The sequence below is a fragment of the Ctenopharyngodon idella genome, chromosome 7 (assembly GCF_019924925.1).
Source record: "Ctenopharyngodon idella isolate HZGC_01 chromosome 7, HZGC01, whole genome shotgun sequence".
Taxonomy (NCBI): domain Eukaryota; kingdom Metazoa; phylum Chordata; class Actinopteri; order Cypriniformes; family Xenocyprididae; genus Ctenopharyngodon; species Ctenopharyngodon idella.
In genome coordinates, this window is record NC_067226.1 from 2,182,851 (window position 1) to 2,200,231 (window position 17,381).

A 17,381-nucleotide genomic window follows, 5' to 3' on the forward strand; every position below is an offset into this window, starting at 1 on the left:
TATTAGGAGATGGTATGACTACAGTAGATGGCTTCCAGACCAATGTAGAGCAATAAGATTACTAAAACTTCTAATGTAATATTGGAATCACATTCCAGAAACTAAACACATCATGGTTTGGTGGTCATGGTCTGGTCCTTATATCTCCACGATAAGATTGATAGTTTTGTTCTAGTTTCTGTGTGTGTTGATCTTTTTAGGCTGGTGGCTCAAATCCATGATGAGCTGCTGTTTGAAGTGGAGATCTCACAATTAGACCAGATTGCTGGTGAGGGAAACCTCACATGTCCTTTTATATGAACATGAAAGGAATATTCTGGGTGAAATACAAGTTCATTTCAACTAGTTCTGAGTAAATTATCTCTGAATTATTTTCTGTGGTAATCAGTCAAATTTTAATATTTGCTATTATAGTTTTTATTAATAATTTGAATTAATTTAAATATTACAATTTAGATTAATTTGTTTTTTATTTAAATTTTAGTTTGAGTTCAGTTTCAGTTTGTTTATTTTCCATTTTTACTTATACTTTTCAGTTAGTAATTTTAGTACTTATTTCAAATAATTTAACCAAAATGTCAAATTAAATAGTTTTAGTTAACTCTAATAACCCTGGTTGTAATTGACATTAAGCTGCAAATGCTGTCAAAAGAGCATAACTGAATTTTACCCAGAAAATTCCATCAATAAATCTTTTGTGACATAACATGGGACTAAACTAGATCAATTAGTTTAGAGACAAAAAGATATTTCCATTCAAATATTGTGAATCTTTTGTTGGTGAACAGTGCTGGTGAAGAAGACCATGGAATCTCTTCAGCACATTGCAAATTTGGGAGTGAATCTCTCTGTAAGTGAACACCCACACAGCTTCATTTAAATGACAATCATTTATCTTAGTATGAAGAAGAGCGTCTGGATGTAGAGAAAGTAACATGCTATGATCTATTCAATGTCTTCCTTGTTGCTTCAGAAACATTTTATAGCTCTAATAGAAGCCTTAATCATATCAGACAGACTATCAAACAGATTTGTCCACTATAAAGGCGATTCCCTAGTCTCAGCGTTTGATTGGTAACCTAATTAAGCTGAATTGCATTTCCAGATGGCCTTCCCTCCTACAGCCTGGCTTTAAATTACTATAAAACTAAACGATGCAGCAGATGTAAATCAAAAGATATAGAGGATCTAGTGATCGCAGTCCATTTCTTTCTGTTCTCAGGTGCCCCTCAAAGTCTCACTGTCCACTGGACGGTCATGGGGCTCAATGTGCGAGATGATCCTCCCCTGCACCACTACAGCTACTTCTTTCTGAGTCTCCCGCTCTTCCTCGCCATCCCGTTACTATGGTAACCAGGCAGCTGCAGTTCCCAATTCTTGTTTCTCACTGATGTATCCGAGGGCAACGGTAGGAGCAGGCTGGATCGTACCAGTTTCTATTTTGGGGGGCTTCCCTTTCACTGTTATTCTGTTCTTCTCTCTGTTCAGAGGCTAGTATCTCTTTGCACGAGAATAGAAGTAGTTAATAAATCTTTGTTTTTTGTTTTTTCATTTACAGTGTTTATGCATGTTATATTGTCATATATTCTTCAATATATCTGTCTACTCACATATTCAGTAAATAAATATGAGCCTCTGTCATGGATGGGCTTAATTTCAGCTGTATTACTGGTGCTGCTATCTGTTTCTCAGCTGCTGTGATGGAACGTCTGTCTCCTGATGAATATTAATAAACTCAGTCCTCATTTAGTGAGTCTCGCTCACTCCATTATAAACCCGTTAATCTTATCTCTTCCGTTTCCTCGGCACCTCACAACTCGTTTAGCAGCACCCACTGGCCTTTCTCTAAATCTCTGTCTCATGGGTACACAGTCCACACACACACACTGACCCAGATTTTCAGTGTCCGTCTGTGGCGTCAGATCTTGTGCCCCCTTGTAATGCCCCTATCAATACAAACACGCCCTTGAAAAATGTTCCAGTCTCTGTGCTTGTTGCTGTTGTATTTTCAAAGGCTGTAACAGCGCAGATGGCTGTAACCCTCTCTGAATGTCATGATATCACTGAAAGCCTATTCTTAAAGGTCTGGCACTGAGAGTAGATACATTTTGCCATGCTAGGTCACGATCTGTTTGTTCTCTCTCAATAATTATTGCTCAGTACTCACTGAGCTTTGGCGTAGAAGATCCTTTAGGTTGTGTAATGAGGGGTCAATAATGAGATCATGTTTTGAACAAATTATTTGAGCCTTCCATGTCACTTATGACAAGGAACTGTTTTATGGCTTTTTCATTTGCTAAAATCAAAGGTCTCTTCAAAGGCCACTGCTGTCAAATAACATCTCCAACCTTAATGCCATAATAAGAGGGAAATACTATTGCCTTTATTTAACCAGACTTTGTAATTTTTTAATGTACATTGATCTGTTCGCATGGCTTTTGAAACTTCAGTTCAGACACACGTGCACAAGCTTTATGCATCATTCCTTTAATTGATACAGTATGTACAACCTTTTCTTTCATAAATCAGGAAAACGTTTCTTTACATCTTTACAAAGTTCCTGTGTATCGAGAAAATGAAAGAAAAAGAGAAAAGGTAGGAACGTAAACAGCAGAATAAAACAAAATCCAAAGAAAACCCAGGCAGTACAGTTATTTCAGACTCAAAGAACCAGGTGATCACTGCGACCAAACAAGTAAAGCAAGGCCAGATTTACCATGCTGAAAACCTCAAACCTCCCTTTTCTTTCCTCAAACTCCATTCTGCCCAGCCCTCATTATCATACTAAAACCAGTCCCATTTTGTTGCTACTGACCCGCCCCCATGAATGGCTGCATATCATTTCCCTGCTGTGCTTTGCATGGGCTTGTTTCTATAGTAACAGGCAGCCAATGACTGAAATGTGTTTAACACACTGACAAAATGGGGCAACTAATGTCAACTTATACCAGATGTAAACATGAGCATTTCTAAAGTGTTACTGCCAACTTGAGAAATTGTTTTAGTGCCATACATTTCCAAAGTAGTTCCTGGGATTTACCCATAAATTAACCATAATTTACAATAATTAGTATCCCGCTGGCACTTTGCAAAGCTTCTAAGAGCCCCTAATAAGTGTTAAGAGGATGCAGGGACTCTGAAAGTTGCTTTTGCTGCTCTGACTGGCACAAATGTGAGCAGATTGTATAGTTAGAATTGTCTCAGTTTGCAGTTGTTTCCCAAAGTGTATTATTGTTGTTGTTTATTTTTTGTAAACATCTTAATTATATTCATATAGTTTCTGTTACAAAATGATCACAAAATGTCCCCAAATGCTATTTACAGTAAATTACACTTTACAACTTTACATATATTAAAATGTTAATAAAAAAGGTTAATTGTTTTCAAGAAAAAAATCATAAAGCTTTGTTAATATGAACCTGTGCGTACTAGTAAAATTGGTTGTGTGGTGTTGATTTCTCTGCTTTGATTGCTGTCACAGATTGTTGGAGACTGCACTCCTCGTGAATCAGGAGACAGTGGATATTTAAGACCAAACAATTGTGGTTCAGAGCTTAATGCAACTTTCAGAGTCCCACAACATCACCCAGTCACAAAGGTTTCTCGCTTATTTTTGTGGGCTTCGTATCAGTACAACATAAAAATCCACCGTAAACTTGAAGGATTCAAGATGCAAGTAAACATGTTAGTTGTAATTAGAATTAAGGAAATATAAAAAATGAGAATATACAAAAAAAAGAAAATTCACATTCACACTTTGTCAGGCCTTGGCTTGCCCATGGTGATGTTGCTGTGCCAATACTAATAACATCTTAGCGACTGTCACCAGTAAAGTATGAGGGATTGAACATCAATGCAGCATTTGAACATTTTTATAATCTCATGGATCATGTTCTGGTTATGTTTTTTTTCCGACTGTGACACTTTTCATTATTGCTGATAAAATGGCACATAGGCTTGGTTTCCAAATGAATTCTACAAAGATGAGTTGTGGCAACATCTTAAAGACAAATGGCAAAATAAAGAAATGCAGCAAACATCTTTAACTTTGGCAAATTTAACTTAAAAAATACCGTTGATACATTGTAGTGGATCATAGATAAGCACACGAGTCAAACTCTTATTAAAAAAAAAAAAAAAAAAAAATCATACAATTGTGCTACAAGTGCCACTACCTCCTTAGCACTTCAAGCCACATTAAGGGAGTGCTTTCAACCAAAAAAAATAAAATAAAATAAAGGAGAAGGAAGCAGCTCCACATTTTGGCATCTTGGCTTGTTCCATGCATCACCTGAAGGGTGACATTGATGAAGCAAGACCATCTACCATCGTGGATCTTCACTGACTCCCTTCTCCTGTGTTAAAGTGAAACATTCTTAGCAGCCATTTTTTTCATGCAGGTTACTAAGATCAATCTGAATGCCTTATCAACTGTTCTTTCGAACTAACACTATAAATGTATAAGAATGCACTTTATTTCTGTGTTGTTGGTGGGGGGGGGGTTTAAGTTGTTGGTTTGTTTGTTTTTTCTTTCTTTTTTTTTTTTTTTTTTTTTTTTGAGACTTGGGTAAAACCCCAGCTTTTTTCTTTCGTAACATCTTGACTGCTGTCTTGAGCACTGCTCCAACTTTCAGAGACATTCACTAGCCAATCAAGTCACCAGTCTAAACCTACATATGACACTAACTGTACTGTATACATAAATCCAATTTAATTGAGCCTTTAGCATGTGCAAAAGTTTTAGCATGTGCAAAACTAGTGGCATGATCAGGAACTGTTCAACAGGTTAGTTGAACACAAGCAGTGATCATGGTGTTCTTGCACTTGCTTGCAATTTTAGCATTACAATAAGGCTCTCTTCAATATGGCAACAATACATGCACCTTATACATGAAATTCCCAATCCCATGCTAACTGCATTCAGAATAATAAGCTAAGGATTTTCAAGACAGTGGCACTACAGAAGAATAACACTCATAGCAAAAGACCTCAAGTACATCAAACACTGTTCAAATCTTGATCTTCAACTTAACATAATACATTGCTGATTGCCGTGTACATTCACATCTGCCAGCGCTGTGGTAAATCCTTAATGTGGGATTGAACTTTATGCTCCTTATATATTTTCATACTGCATTACATTTATGTGTTTGATTGTTTTGGCTTTTCACAGTTTAGTGCAAACATTTCACAAGATCTCAGGTAAGTGTGATCTGTAGCCTGTTTGCTTTGGGTTTACACAGGAATTCATGTTGATAGTTTAAATATCCCATCACAGATCTGATAAAACTACCCTTTCTTCTTAAGGATGTTAGTGCATTCAAATACAGCTTAACTGGCCATTTAATGAGTCCATTTTAAGGGAGACAGGTGAATGCTGTGTCTAATTTGACTGGCACGCGTGTGGCACAACTGGCAAAGTTGTGTCTAGAGAATTGCTTTCACGTAACTTATCTGTAATCAAAACAGCGCATTCAGTTAAATAATTTTCAAGGCCTTCTTAATGATGAAAAAGAACATCTCTTAATATCCTTAAAGATGACAATAACTCTTAAGAATTTTAGAATAAACTGAAATTCCATTGAAAAACAAAAAGAAACGGCTCCACTTTTAAGACTTGCCATGTGAAAGATGGTATTTTCTTGCTCGTTTTTCATTCAAAGACGTTTCATGCAACAACAATTTCTTTGAACAATGAAACACACATATTTGTTATATGTTCAGTTAAAAAAAGAAGCTTGTTTTACATATTTTTAAATATACTTTTCCAGGGCAGGCACCGTACGCACAAACCAGGTACAGAGGCATGCCACATACTTGCATTGCTCTTGCATTCTACTATTGGCAGCTGTGATGTCATTGAAGCAGCAAGCTGGTGGGTAGTCCTTTTGTTTGGTTGACCCCGCCCATCTCACATTCTAAGCCATGCCCACAACTCTCCACACCGCTACTGTGACATCACAGAAGTATGGGGATAGTACAAGCTAGAATGGGGAAAAAGGGCAGCGCAACAAGACTCCGTGGCGCATGCAGAGAGGGGGGTGGGGACAGAAAGGAGGGAGAGGTCTGGCCCAGGGTTGCAGTCAGATTTTTGGATGGGGGTGGGGTTAAAGTCAAGGAAAACTGGCAATGTTCATGTTCGATTTTTGCACTACATGTTACTTCTATGTATTTTTAAATCACATTTAGTTTCTTAACTTTATACAACATTATGTCACAGATGAGGCTCGTTGTGGTTTGTATCTCTCCCTCTGCTGGTACTGTGGTAGGAGGATAGAGACGGAGAGAGATTATGGGTATGTCTTATATGTATGTTTTCAAACATTTTACATATACATATTGAGTAGTTGCAGAATATAAAGCATTAGATATTGTATACTTGTACAACCCTTTTTTATATATTTATCCAAATTTATATTTGTGCTCAGTTAAATTTTTTGTTTTATCATTATATTGCTGCCTTTATGCCACCCAAGTTTAATTTAAATACACTTAGAGTCTGATGGCATTTGTTTTTTCTTTTTTGGTATTTTAGATTTTGCATCGGAGGAGCAATATCAGACTGGGAAGCATGACCACATTTCAGCAATTTTGTAGTAGGTATTTTTCCCCAAACCTGAATGGTGAAATTATCCACAAAGTATACAAAAGTCATTATTAAAGCTTCATCAAATCAGTACACAAATAGATATGTGCTAAAATCAGTATGTGTGATATTTCAGATTATCACAGTATATAATCAGATTTCAAGTGAATTTAGATTTTTGTAAACGTGAATTTCCCTGACTGCACCTTTAGTGTCAGCCAAATGAAGTGTAGAGAAACATTTTTTTCTTTAGTTTTCTTTAACATGAAAGAGCATTCATGTTTTTCTGGTCATTTGTTAATGCTGATACTGTGGTTCAGCACTAGGAAATAAAGATTATGTTGCAAAGTTGTTATTGTAACCTATTAAACGAGGGGTGCTTAAGGATATAAATTACTGGCTTTACAATATTCCACATTTTTAGCTGTTTTTGTTCATCGGCTAGTGCTTTGCTTTGGACTAAAAGTTACAATTGGATGGACTGTTTGATTCCACCAGACTGCTGCTGTTGCAAGGTTCAAACATACTTCATCAGGAGGAAGGTGGATCAAACTTTACTGCATCCTTCCCTCCAGTTCCCTACATCCACTGCTTCCTGAACTGTGTTAATAGTGGTCTGTGCTACTCTGTGGATCGGCCAATAGGATGGATTGGAAAAAGGTCAGAGGCAGAATTAAGCTGCCTTGGCTGATTTATGTTTTAAGGGAGACTCTGTCACTGCGAACAAATTCACATTTATATCCAAATAAGATCAAATCTTTTGGGGCTATTCATATGTTCATGGTGTTTCAGGGCAAGATGACCATGAAAAGAAAGTCTAAGAGCAGAAACGTCAAATGAAGGTCAAAGGAATGAAATTTTCCACTAAACCCCCTCAAAAACAATGAGCATAAAAATAAGAATAAAAATGAATGAAAATAAAGGTTGTAGGAACAGATATGACTTAAAACAAACATAAATAAATAGGTTGAAGAAGAGGACCGGGTCAGTGGGTGGTTCAGGGTCATTGCCGGCATTGTCGCTTATATATTCTATCTTCTGCGCTCATGTTAACTCTGTCTCTCACTCTTCGTGAAGCTGCAATCGGTACCGGCTGTAGCGAATTTGGAAGAAGAGCCTCTCCAGCGGTGAACGGGTCATTCCTGGCAGCGTGTGGTCATCGGTGTCTCCCACTCGCCGGAAACCCAAAGACTCGTACAGCTTGTGGGCGGCCATCTTCACTGCAGTTGTTCCCAGAACCACAGCCGAGTAGTTGTTTAACATGGCAAATTCTAGAACACGTCGACCCAGAGCCTTGGCGATGCCTTTTCCACGGAAGCGAGAGTCCACAGACATGCGACGGAGTTCCAAGGTGTTGTCGTCTTCTCGACCTTGCGCTGCCACGATGCCCACCACCTGGCCTTGCAAAACTGCTACCCAGAAACAAGAGCCTGTGGGAATCAAAACAAAGAAGTTATTCAGTTTTGTCTTTAGAGTAAACCTTGCCAGCTATTTGTAAAAATCTGCATCTAGCATCTAGTATTCATCATAGTATGTGCAGCTCTTCAACACCTCTCATTGTTAAATCATCAAGCCAATCAAATCATTCAGTTCTAGACTATCTATTTATCTCACATTATATACTGTTAAAAATTAATGACTCAGTTGTCTTTGAATAAGGCAGTGATTATGCTTATGTTCAGTTAATGTGCTGCACTGAAATAGCAAAGCAGAATTAAACTCTTTTTAAATATATATTTTATGCTTTTGGTTGGCACACTTTTCCCATATGATCATGATATGCTCTGAAAATAAAATTATGTTCACCTGGAGATGTATAGCGATGTGCATTAGTGTGAGTGCAGCTTACAAATTGTGTTCTGAAATGTGAAACCACATGTAAGCACACTGTGTCTGTATTTATGGATCATGCCAGTTCATTTCATTTCCAATTACCCGGAATTACAGATGTCTAAGTGTGCTATTAACAGAATATGAACATGGGAGACATATTTATGATTGATTCATTGTAATTTTGACATATCTTACTAATCTTTTAATAATTATGCATTGGAAAGCCTGTTGTAATTTGTTTAAAATGTTTTTTCAAAGGAAAAGTCATGAAAATGTGCACCATCAAAATGTTTAAAAGCTATTTGTGAGACCCATGATTGACGTAATTAAAACCTGTTTTTACATGCTCAAGTGCTGATTACACCACTACTGATGACATTGTGTCAGTAACAGTGTTGGGGAAAGTTACTTTTAAAAGTAATGCATTACAATATTGCGTTACTCCCTAAAAAAGTAACTAATTGCATTACTTAGTTACTTTTTATGGAAAGTAATACGTTACATTACTTTTGCGTTACTTTTTCTCACCTGGGCTGGGCTTGTTTTTTTAATAACAAAGTTAGATTTTTGGCAAATTTACAGAACCTTTCACACCAAAAGTGAAATTAATAAGTTTCAGGCTGATCACAAATATGATGTTTATGTGATGTCATTTTTGCTTGCTAGTATTGTTGAATTGGATCATCAAAGGTCAGCAGCAAAGACATTGGTTAATAAAGTGAGATTAAATACATAAAGTATGTTTGTTTAATTTAATATATTTAATTATTGCTGGTTTTTTGCAATATTCTAAGAATGCATTTCACTGTTTTTATTAATTTTGAGGAATACTTTTTTGTGCAAGTGAGATGAGTAAATGCTCACATTTAGTCTAGAACTGCAATATCCGTCATGTTTACACACAATGCGTCTGCACTTACTCTCGAATTCTCTCTACATGGGACAAGAGAGCTATCAGTCAAAACATGGGAAAACAAAGTAACTTGCGTTTCTTATTTGAAAAAGTAACTATTTTGTTGTAAATTTAAAAGCAATATGTTACTTTACTAGTTACTTGGGAAAAGTAATCTGATTACATAACTCAAGTTACTTGTAATGCGTTACCCCCAACACTGGTCAGTAATGCTCAGAATTTCATTACTTTAGGAGGTTGGGAAGTGTTTTAGGAGTTACAGGATGAAGTGCACATTTTTTTCTGTTGGGTAAGTCAGCTGTAGGTCAGATTCTTGTTTGAACAGCAGAGGAGCACAGATTATGGTATTTCTAATCTTAAACATTGTGTTTTATGTCATGCTTGTGAGGCTCAGCTCTGTTATAAATAACTAAATTACTTACTGAGTTGCAGTGAGAAAGGAGATAAATACGGTGAGGGGCAGGACTGTCACATCTGTGCCATAGAAGCTGCAAAGACTACAAATACACAAGGACGCGACTGAGCTCTGGATTCTCCAATACATAAGAAGTATAGCAGGAAAAGGTAAGTCTGAATGAATGCGTTTTAAATGAATTGATGTTGTCTTTTATCATGCATGCTAATAATTGGTTCAATATTGTGGTTTTTTTGTTGTTGTTTTTTTTGTTAAGAATCATGTTTATGGCATGAGGTCTATTGACCTCTCTGACACACTCTCGTATGTCTTACAAGATTAACCCTTCCCTGTTCAACACGTTCTTAAGCATCTAGTCAGTTCTATCTTCTAAAAACAGAAGAAATCTCTCACCGTACTCTGCAGAAAAGTGTCATAAAGAGAATCAGCTGAGCGTTAAATAGAATCACAACATTATATCAAATACTGCAAGTATAATGTTCATGTATAAGTAGTTGTAATCTTTCAACAGAAAGATTGTAGCACATAGGATATCGTCTACTCATTGTGCCCTGTTGCGACATATTGCTGTATCACGCAGAGCGGTGTGTGTGTGTCATGACAGCATTAGCTTCAGGGCTGAGGAGCGCTATTAATCACTGTGGGACTGAACGTCCTGCTGTACACTCATTAGTTTTACTACGCACACACACACATTTGCACCCCCCCCCCCCCCCAGCTGTCTGATAACTGCTTCCTTTGTGTGTGTGTGTGTGTGTGTGTGTCTATGTACCATTCAAATGGAGAAAAATAACATTAGTCAAAAATACTGAACAACTTTTTATGATCCAATCAAATCCTGCAAGTCCTGCTTCACATCATTTCCTGCTGAATATGCAATTTTACATCACGTTAAGGAAATTAAATGTCACAAATGCCATTCCATGTCATCATTAATGACTACTGGGGAGCATAACAGATCTGTTTGTGTATTTTCCACATATTAAAGAAGTGTCTTCCTGACCAAATTAGTCTTCATTTCATGTATATCGCTATGGTTCTGTATATTATAGGGTATTCCTTATGTTTTAAGTATCTGACAAAAACCCTGTCCCTTTAATAATAAAAGCCACTCCAAATAGATGTTGAGTGCATTAAAGAAACAACACCCTGGCAGATAACCCATATATTCTTTACCATTCCCTCCTTAGATGTAGGATTCCACATTTGCATAGCAAGAGAGAAAATCCCTTGGGAGAATCCTTTGTCTGCATGCTGCCACTAAACAAAACTACCACACATACTCACAGCGGGGCTTTGATTCACACCGTCCCCCATTTCCTGACTCTAGTTTTCAATCCTCTCTTTCACTTCACTCCTGCATGACTAAATAAGAAGCCTGTGTGCACAGAAACTGTCTGCACTAAGGACTGACAACTATTTCTATTTATAAAGAAATGAACTTTAATTCAGCAAGGATGCATTAAATTGATAAAGTAACAGTAAAGACATTTATAAAGTTTAAAAAAGATTTCTATTTTAAATAAATGTTATTTTAAACTTTATATTCATCAAAGAATCCTGAAAAAAAATTATTGATTAGATGTTTTGGAAGTCTCTTATGTTCACCAAGGCTGCATTGTTTGATCAAAATACAGTAAAAACAAAAAAACATAATATTATGAAATATTTTTACAATTTAAAATAAGTCTTTTCTATTTTAATATATTTTAAAATGTAATTTATTCCCATGATGGCAAAGCTGAATTTTCAGCAAGTCTTAAGTCACATGATCTTTCAGAAATCATTCTAATATGCTGATTTGGTGCTTAAGAAACATTTCTTAGTATTATCAATGTTGTAAACTGTTGCGCTGCTTAATATGTTTGTGTTCTTTATCTTTATCTCTAACAGGTCTCTATTTGTGAGCAATTTTGTGTATACTTTTTATGTATTGGTATGTATTTCTAATAGTGTCCGATGACCGAGCAGATCTGCATGACTCATCGTAAGTCAGTAGTGTGCGAAAACAGACACCATGCACAGTTCTAGATGCACATTAGCCATGTAAAAGAGAACCTGGCAAACTTCTAGCGATGCATTGCAGAGAGCATTCTGATTGCCAGCATCTGGCTGTTTGGTATGGCATTTGAACGAACAGTTTCTACCTGCAAGAGATACTAGGTACTGTACTTTTATTAATATTGGCATTATTTATTGGTAAGTTTACTACTGTATCACAGTTATATGCACAATCAGATTCTTTAACTGTACAGGTTCTACTGCAATTTTATCCACCTGAAAGGTTTGTTGTGGTTATCACTAAACTCTAAGTTTGTTCTCTCTGTGCTTAAAATTGGGTAAAATTGGGGGGTGAGTTTGCCGCAATACAATTTGTATCAGCATTTTTCCTGCCTTCAATCAATAGGCCCACATGACTCATGAACAGTTATCCTCAAGAGAAGTACTGAGAGAGACTTTCTGCATATTTCATGAGTCTTCAACGTTAAAGCTACACATCAGATATTCAGCCCATCTTGGACTTTTAAAGTGCAGTATTTACTATCAATTTCACAGGTACTGATCCTGAAAGTATTTGTTGAAGTCCATACATTAAACTATTTATAATATATATTTAATATATTCAGTACAAGAATTTGTGCCTAAGCATGTTATTAGATCAGCATAATTATATTCACTATCAAATGCCCAGATGCTATTTGATGTAGACATATTTATATCATATTTTATATATAAATATATAGTGACTTTTTTATATATTAGACGTCATTGACTTCATCAATATAATGAACTGCTTATAGGCCACAAAATCTCCAGACAAACATTAAGTGCATACAGTAACATTCAAAAGTTTGTCAGCAAGCTTTTTTTTTTAAGAAATTAATAGTTTTATTTGGTAAGGACACCTAAATTGATCAAAAGTGACATTAAAACGTGTTACCAAAAACTAATTTATATAAATGCTGCTCTTTTGTACTTTCTATTCATCAAAAAATCCTGAAAAAAATGTAAAAAAAAAAAAAAAAAAAATGTATTACAGTTTAAACAAAAATGGTCAGCAGTGGCTGTTTTAAACGTGCTTTAGAAAATAAAAGTGCCAAAAGAATAAATACAGCCTTGTTGAGAATAAGAGACGTTTTCAAAAACTTAAAAAAATCTTACTGACCCCAAACTTTTGAACAGTATGTGTGTGTACAGGTTTGGCTATACTTATGAGAGCCAAATCTTTCAAAATGTCCTCACAAATATAGCAAAACGTTGAAAACCTACTTGTGATGATAATTTTGTGTCAATGTTTATGTGCGTGAAATTACCCCTTACCTGTGGGTTTCATGTAATATGCCTCAATGTCAGCCATATCAGTGTGCAGAGCGCAGTCCAGGTAGTTGAGAATGACTTTTCTGCTGTAGTAATAACGTGCACCCATTAGAATAAACGGTGCGCAGAAGGTCAGTGTGAAGGATTTGGTCATAACATAGCACATTACTATGGAGAAATGGAAGAAAAATAAACGACACCTGTCAGAAAAGAGAATCAAATGTTTGATTTTTGGCAGAGGAGAGACAAACAGACATCAAATGTATACACATTTAGGAGAAACCCTGATCGAAAACAGACTAGTTATACAATGTCCTGTAATTTAAAAAAAGTATTAAGTTCATTTTACCCATATGTACGGCTTGGAATTTTAATGGTCAATGGGGGGCACAATAACAGGGTCTTCATGGATGTAATTAAACTCAAGAAAATCTGAGTATGTGTATGTTGAGGCTGTTGGCACAGGGTGGCGCCCTTGAGTACAACTCCGCACTGTTTACCGTCAACACAGACGTGTTTTCAACTCTTAACAAACTATAAAATGCGTTTACAACGTTTTTGCTATTCTAAAGAACACTTAAAATTAGCCATTATGGTGAATTTATCCGAGGTAACCGTTGATGTAGGTGTACCGTGATGCAGCACATTCTCTGAGCATATTTACTATGCAAGTCTATGGACCTCGTTTTAAAAAAAAAAAAAACCTTCAATTCAGCTGTAGGGTTGTGAATAATTTTTCAATGTAGCATAAAGGTACAAAAAGGTTGATGTTTAGCCAGATCACCACGATGCTCACTTACACCGCCTGTAGTTGAAAACCATTGAAAATCATTAGTAAACAAGAAAAGGAAATAAATCATTTAAATATTATACGTATTATTAATAGTTTCCAATTATCTGTAAATGAAACGTCATAGACCTAAACAGGCAACAAACACAACTTCGTGCACTAACATGAGACGTATGTGGAGAACGTAGTGAGCTCGCGCGGGATTCATTCATTCATTCGGCACGCGCACACACATTCACCGGTAACGCATGCCGCATGCTCTGAACTGCTGCTGTCTTTGTGACTCCTTTACTGGTATAAACTGGGATTTTTTTTAACAAAAAAAAAAAAGATTTAAGATCACGTGCGTTGAAAAAACCGTTAGCTTCATCGTTTTGAACATAAATGTATGAATTAATTGGGCTCATCATTTTAGTTAGATTCTTTTCATTTTAACATAATTAATATACTTACATATGAACTCAAACAGCTCAGAGCTTATTTTCACATGTTGCAGAGGAACAATGAAGAAAGCGATACGCTCATCTTATTCCCCAATTTTGGTCACATACCTGTGAGAAAGGCATAGATAATTTGGGTTCTAGTTTGCTGTTTTAGACCCCGAAATGCCGAATTAGGTATCCGCTCCATGATTCCCTCGTTGAAGATCCGGCGCACCTCCTCATGGTCCGAGCGTTCAAATTCGCGAATAAAAACCTGGTTCCGTTTTTCAACCTTACTCTCGAGCGCACTGGGAGAAGGCGAAGAAGACGTCCACATTTGCGAGGAGGAAACTATAATTGAATCTTTTTTGGTCCCAGCTATGGCCTCGTGTTCGTCTGCAACGATTTTAGTCTCGCAAACCATTTTGGGAGACGAACAATGCATGCAACTGGCCTGAAATAAACTGAAATTGGGGAGAAGCAAAAAAATAAAAGATGGATGATGGTCTTCTTTGTTATGGAAAGAAAAAAGACTGATGTACTACTGCAACCCTGAGCTTCCTCACGACCAAGACTTGCCGGTGCATCACAAGTGGTATTTATAATGCGCCAAAGCCGCATTCAGATTCTGGGGTGTGGGTGTTCTCCTCATCTCGCTGATTGGATGCGGCGCCGTGCCACATCACGGCGGTGGGAGGTGAAAGTACAAAAGACACACCGTAACGTGTCTTTTTTGAAACACCGTATTTTTGCCCCCGTCAGTAGACCGGCGAAATTCCTCACATGTTTGTGTTTTGGGGGGAGAGTGAACCGATGGCTTCATGTGATGCGCTCTGGAGCGCCATGAACCCCGCGTGTGATTGCAGTATCAGCAACGTCACGACGATGCTGCGCAACATCAGTCTGCATACATCAACGATATACCAGACCTGCACATTTTACAATGCGTGTGCAGATGTTGACGGGTTTCACCCACTGGCATTTTACTAACGTGCGCTGGACAGCTTACGAGTGTGTGAGAAAGTGACACTTTTACTGCACTGCAATGCTACGCTTTGGTTTACGTTCATCCAGCCCACCCCTTTCTTCTTGGGACCCCAGATAAGTGTGGTCGTGACTTGTGTCCGCTTATTGTAAGCGACTTTGTTTTCTCAAAGTCTCTTATGAATATGAGCAGTAGTGTGTTTTGTGCTTATTTACAGTAGCGTACAGTAGATTATATACATCAGTGTGCGCAACAAACTTCCGTATTCCGTAAAACAAGTCGCATCGCTTCCGCGGTCCTGGTCTTTTGTGCTTTTTTTTTTTTTCTTTTTTTTCTCCAAGTATTGAGCTGTTTTAATCAAGATGCCTTAGAAATAAAAGATGAGCATAACCTACGTCCATCGCAAATGCAGACTGATATCTAAAAGTTTTTTTTTATTATTATTCTTCTTCTCACTAACATTCGGGTATTAAAATGGAATAAAACGCTAACAAATAAATTAACTAGTTAGATACCTTAGTCCATAAGATACCGCTGTCAGTTTGACGTTCAGCATAAAGTCTGTTTAATGTATAAGTTCGTGGTACGTTAAATCACATAATAAAATAAAGTTATAAAATCAGTTCTCAGAGTAGTAGCCTATGTGAACATAAGATAATAAATGTTTTTTTTTTTTTTTTTCCGGATTCCCTTATTTAGCTACTACAGATCGATGTAGGCTATCTTTTATTCTCATGTCCTAATTTCTATCACAAGAATAAACATAAAAACTTAAGCTATGTCTGGTTTACGTCTGTATCTAGTTATAACTAGTAACTGATGCCCTGAAGAAATCGCCTCAATTTGAATAAGGTCGCATTCCAGCCGTATTGTACAGAACTAGTTTAGACTGGATCGTCCCCCGCCCTTTCTTCTTCCCCAGCCCCTCCCCCTCCCAAACGAAAAGAGTCTTCTTTTTTTCTAAATGTCTGAGCAGGTATGTCTTACATGCGCCCTAATACGAAAGCGACGTTCCTCAACAATTAAAAAAAAATTAGGAAGCGCGAGTATAGCTCTATTGAAGATGCGGTCTTCTCAGCATCAGCATCTGCGTGCACGCGGGCAGACTGGTGGTGCCAACGGGCATGCGTGCGTCATGCAGAAAGTAACTAGTGAGTCTCGAGCAATGAGCAGCATTCTTGTCAGTTTGAAGAGGTATTATCATAATAAATATCATAATACTTATAAATAAAGTATAAGTATATTATAGTATAATATTTGTTAGAAGGAATGTTTGCGCAGAAGAAAGCTGTGTTCTTGTGTATTCTTTGAGTCATTAATTACTCACCCCTGTCATTCTACACCCATAAGACCTTCGTTCATCTTCGGAACACAAATTAAGATATTTTTGATTAAATCCGAGAGGTATATGACTCGTCCATAGATAGCAATATAATCACCACTTTCAAGGTCCAGAAAGGTACTAAAGACATAGTTAAAACAGTCGACGTGACTGCAGTGGTTCAATCTTAATTTTATGAAGCGACAAGAATACTTTTTGTGCGCAAAAACTAAACATAAATAACGACTTTATTCAACAATCTCTCCTCTTCCCTGTCATTACCCTTACGTAGTAAGCAAAGTGAAGGCTTCCGTGTTTACGTCTGAATGACGGTTCGGTATTGGCCAAAGCTGCACACGTGAGCAGCATGATTCATGCATGTGATGCTGACGCAGGAGCCAGCCAATAATGAGTCGGCATTCTGACATAGAACCTGGAAGCACTGGACGTAAACAACATATGAGAATAACACAGAAGAGATTGTTGAATAAAGTCTTTATTATTGTTTTGTTTTTGCGCACAAAAAGTATTCTCGTCGCTTCATAAAATTAAGGTTGAACCACTGCAGTCACGTCAACTGTTTTTGAACTATGTCTTTAGTACCTTTCTGGACCTTGAAAGTGGTGATTATATTGCCGTCTAGACGAATCATATACCTCTCAGATTTCATCAAAAATATCTTAATTTGTGTTCCAAAGATGAATGAGGGTCTTACGGGTTTGGAACGACATGAGAGTGAGTAATTATTGGCCAAAGCTGCACACGTGAGCAGCATGATTCATGCATGTGATGCTGACG

At 37.0% G+C, this 17,381-nt stretch overlaps 2 protein-coding genes across 2 annotated transcripts in view; one reads left to right on the forward strand and one right to left on the reverse strand.

The window, feature by feature from the left end:
- Nucleotides 1-4,146, forward strand: part of LOC127515583 (DNA polymerase nu-like) — a 48,106-nt gene extending 43,960 nt beyond the window's left edge. Inside the window, exons 12-14 of the mRNA XM_051899407.1 lie at nucleotides 201-268; nucleotides 789-850; nucleotides 1,223-4,146. Of these exons, the coding sequence (XP_051755367.1) occupies nucleotides 201-268; nucleotides 789-850; nucleotides 1,223-1,315 (223 nt within the window). The 3' untranslated portion in view covers nucleotides 1,316-4,146. The remainder of the gene's footprint in view (nucleotides 1-200; nucleotides 269-788; nucleotides 851-1,222) is intronic.
- Nucleotides 2,472-14,874, reverse strand: nat8l (N-acetyltransferase 8-like). The gene is made up of 3 exons (XM_051900686.1): nucleotides 14,407-14,874; nucleotides 13,069-13,233; nucleotides 2,472-8,016 (listed from the first exon to the last, which is right to left on the reverse strand). Exons 1-3 carry the CDS (start codon nucleotides 14,720-14,722, stop codon nucleotides 7,649-7,651), a joined length of 849 nt encoding a protein of 282 aa, XP_051756646.1. The 5' UTR covers nucleotides 14,723-14,874; the 3' UTR covers nucleotides 2,472-7,648.
- Between the last annotated feature and the right edge of the window lie 2,507 nt (nucleotides 14,875-17,381).

Coding starts and splice junctions, on each gene's coding strand:
- nat8l (XM_051900686.1), bottom strand. CDS start 14,722: ATGCATTGTTCGTCTCCCAAAATGGTTTGCGAGACTAAAATCGTTGCA. Junction 13,234..14,406: donor TATCTATGCCTTTCTCACAG/GTATGTGACCAA, acceptor ATTTCTCCATAG/TAATGTGCTATGTTATGACC. Junction 8,017..13,068: donor ATATTACATGAAACCCACAG/GTAAGGGGTAAT, acceptor TGATTCCCACAG/GCTCTTGTTTCTGGGTAGCA.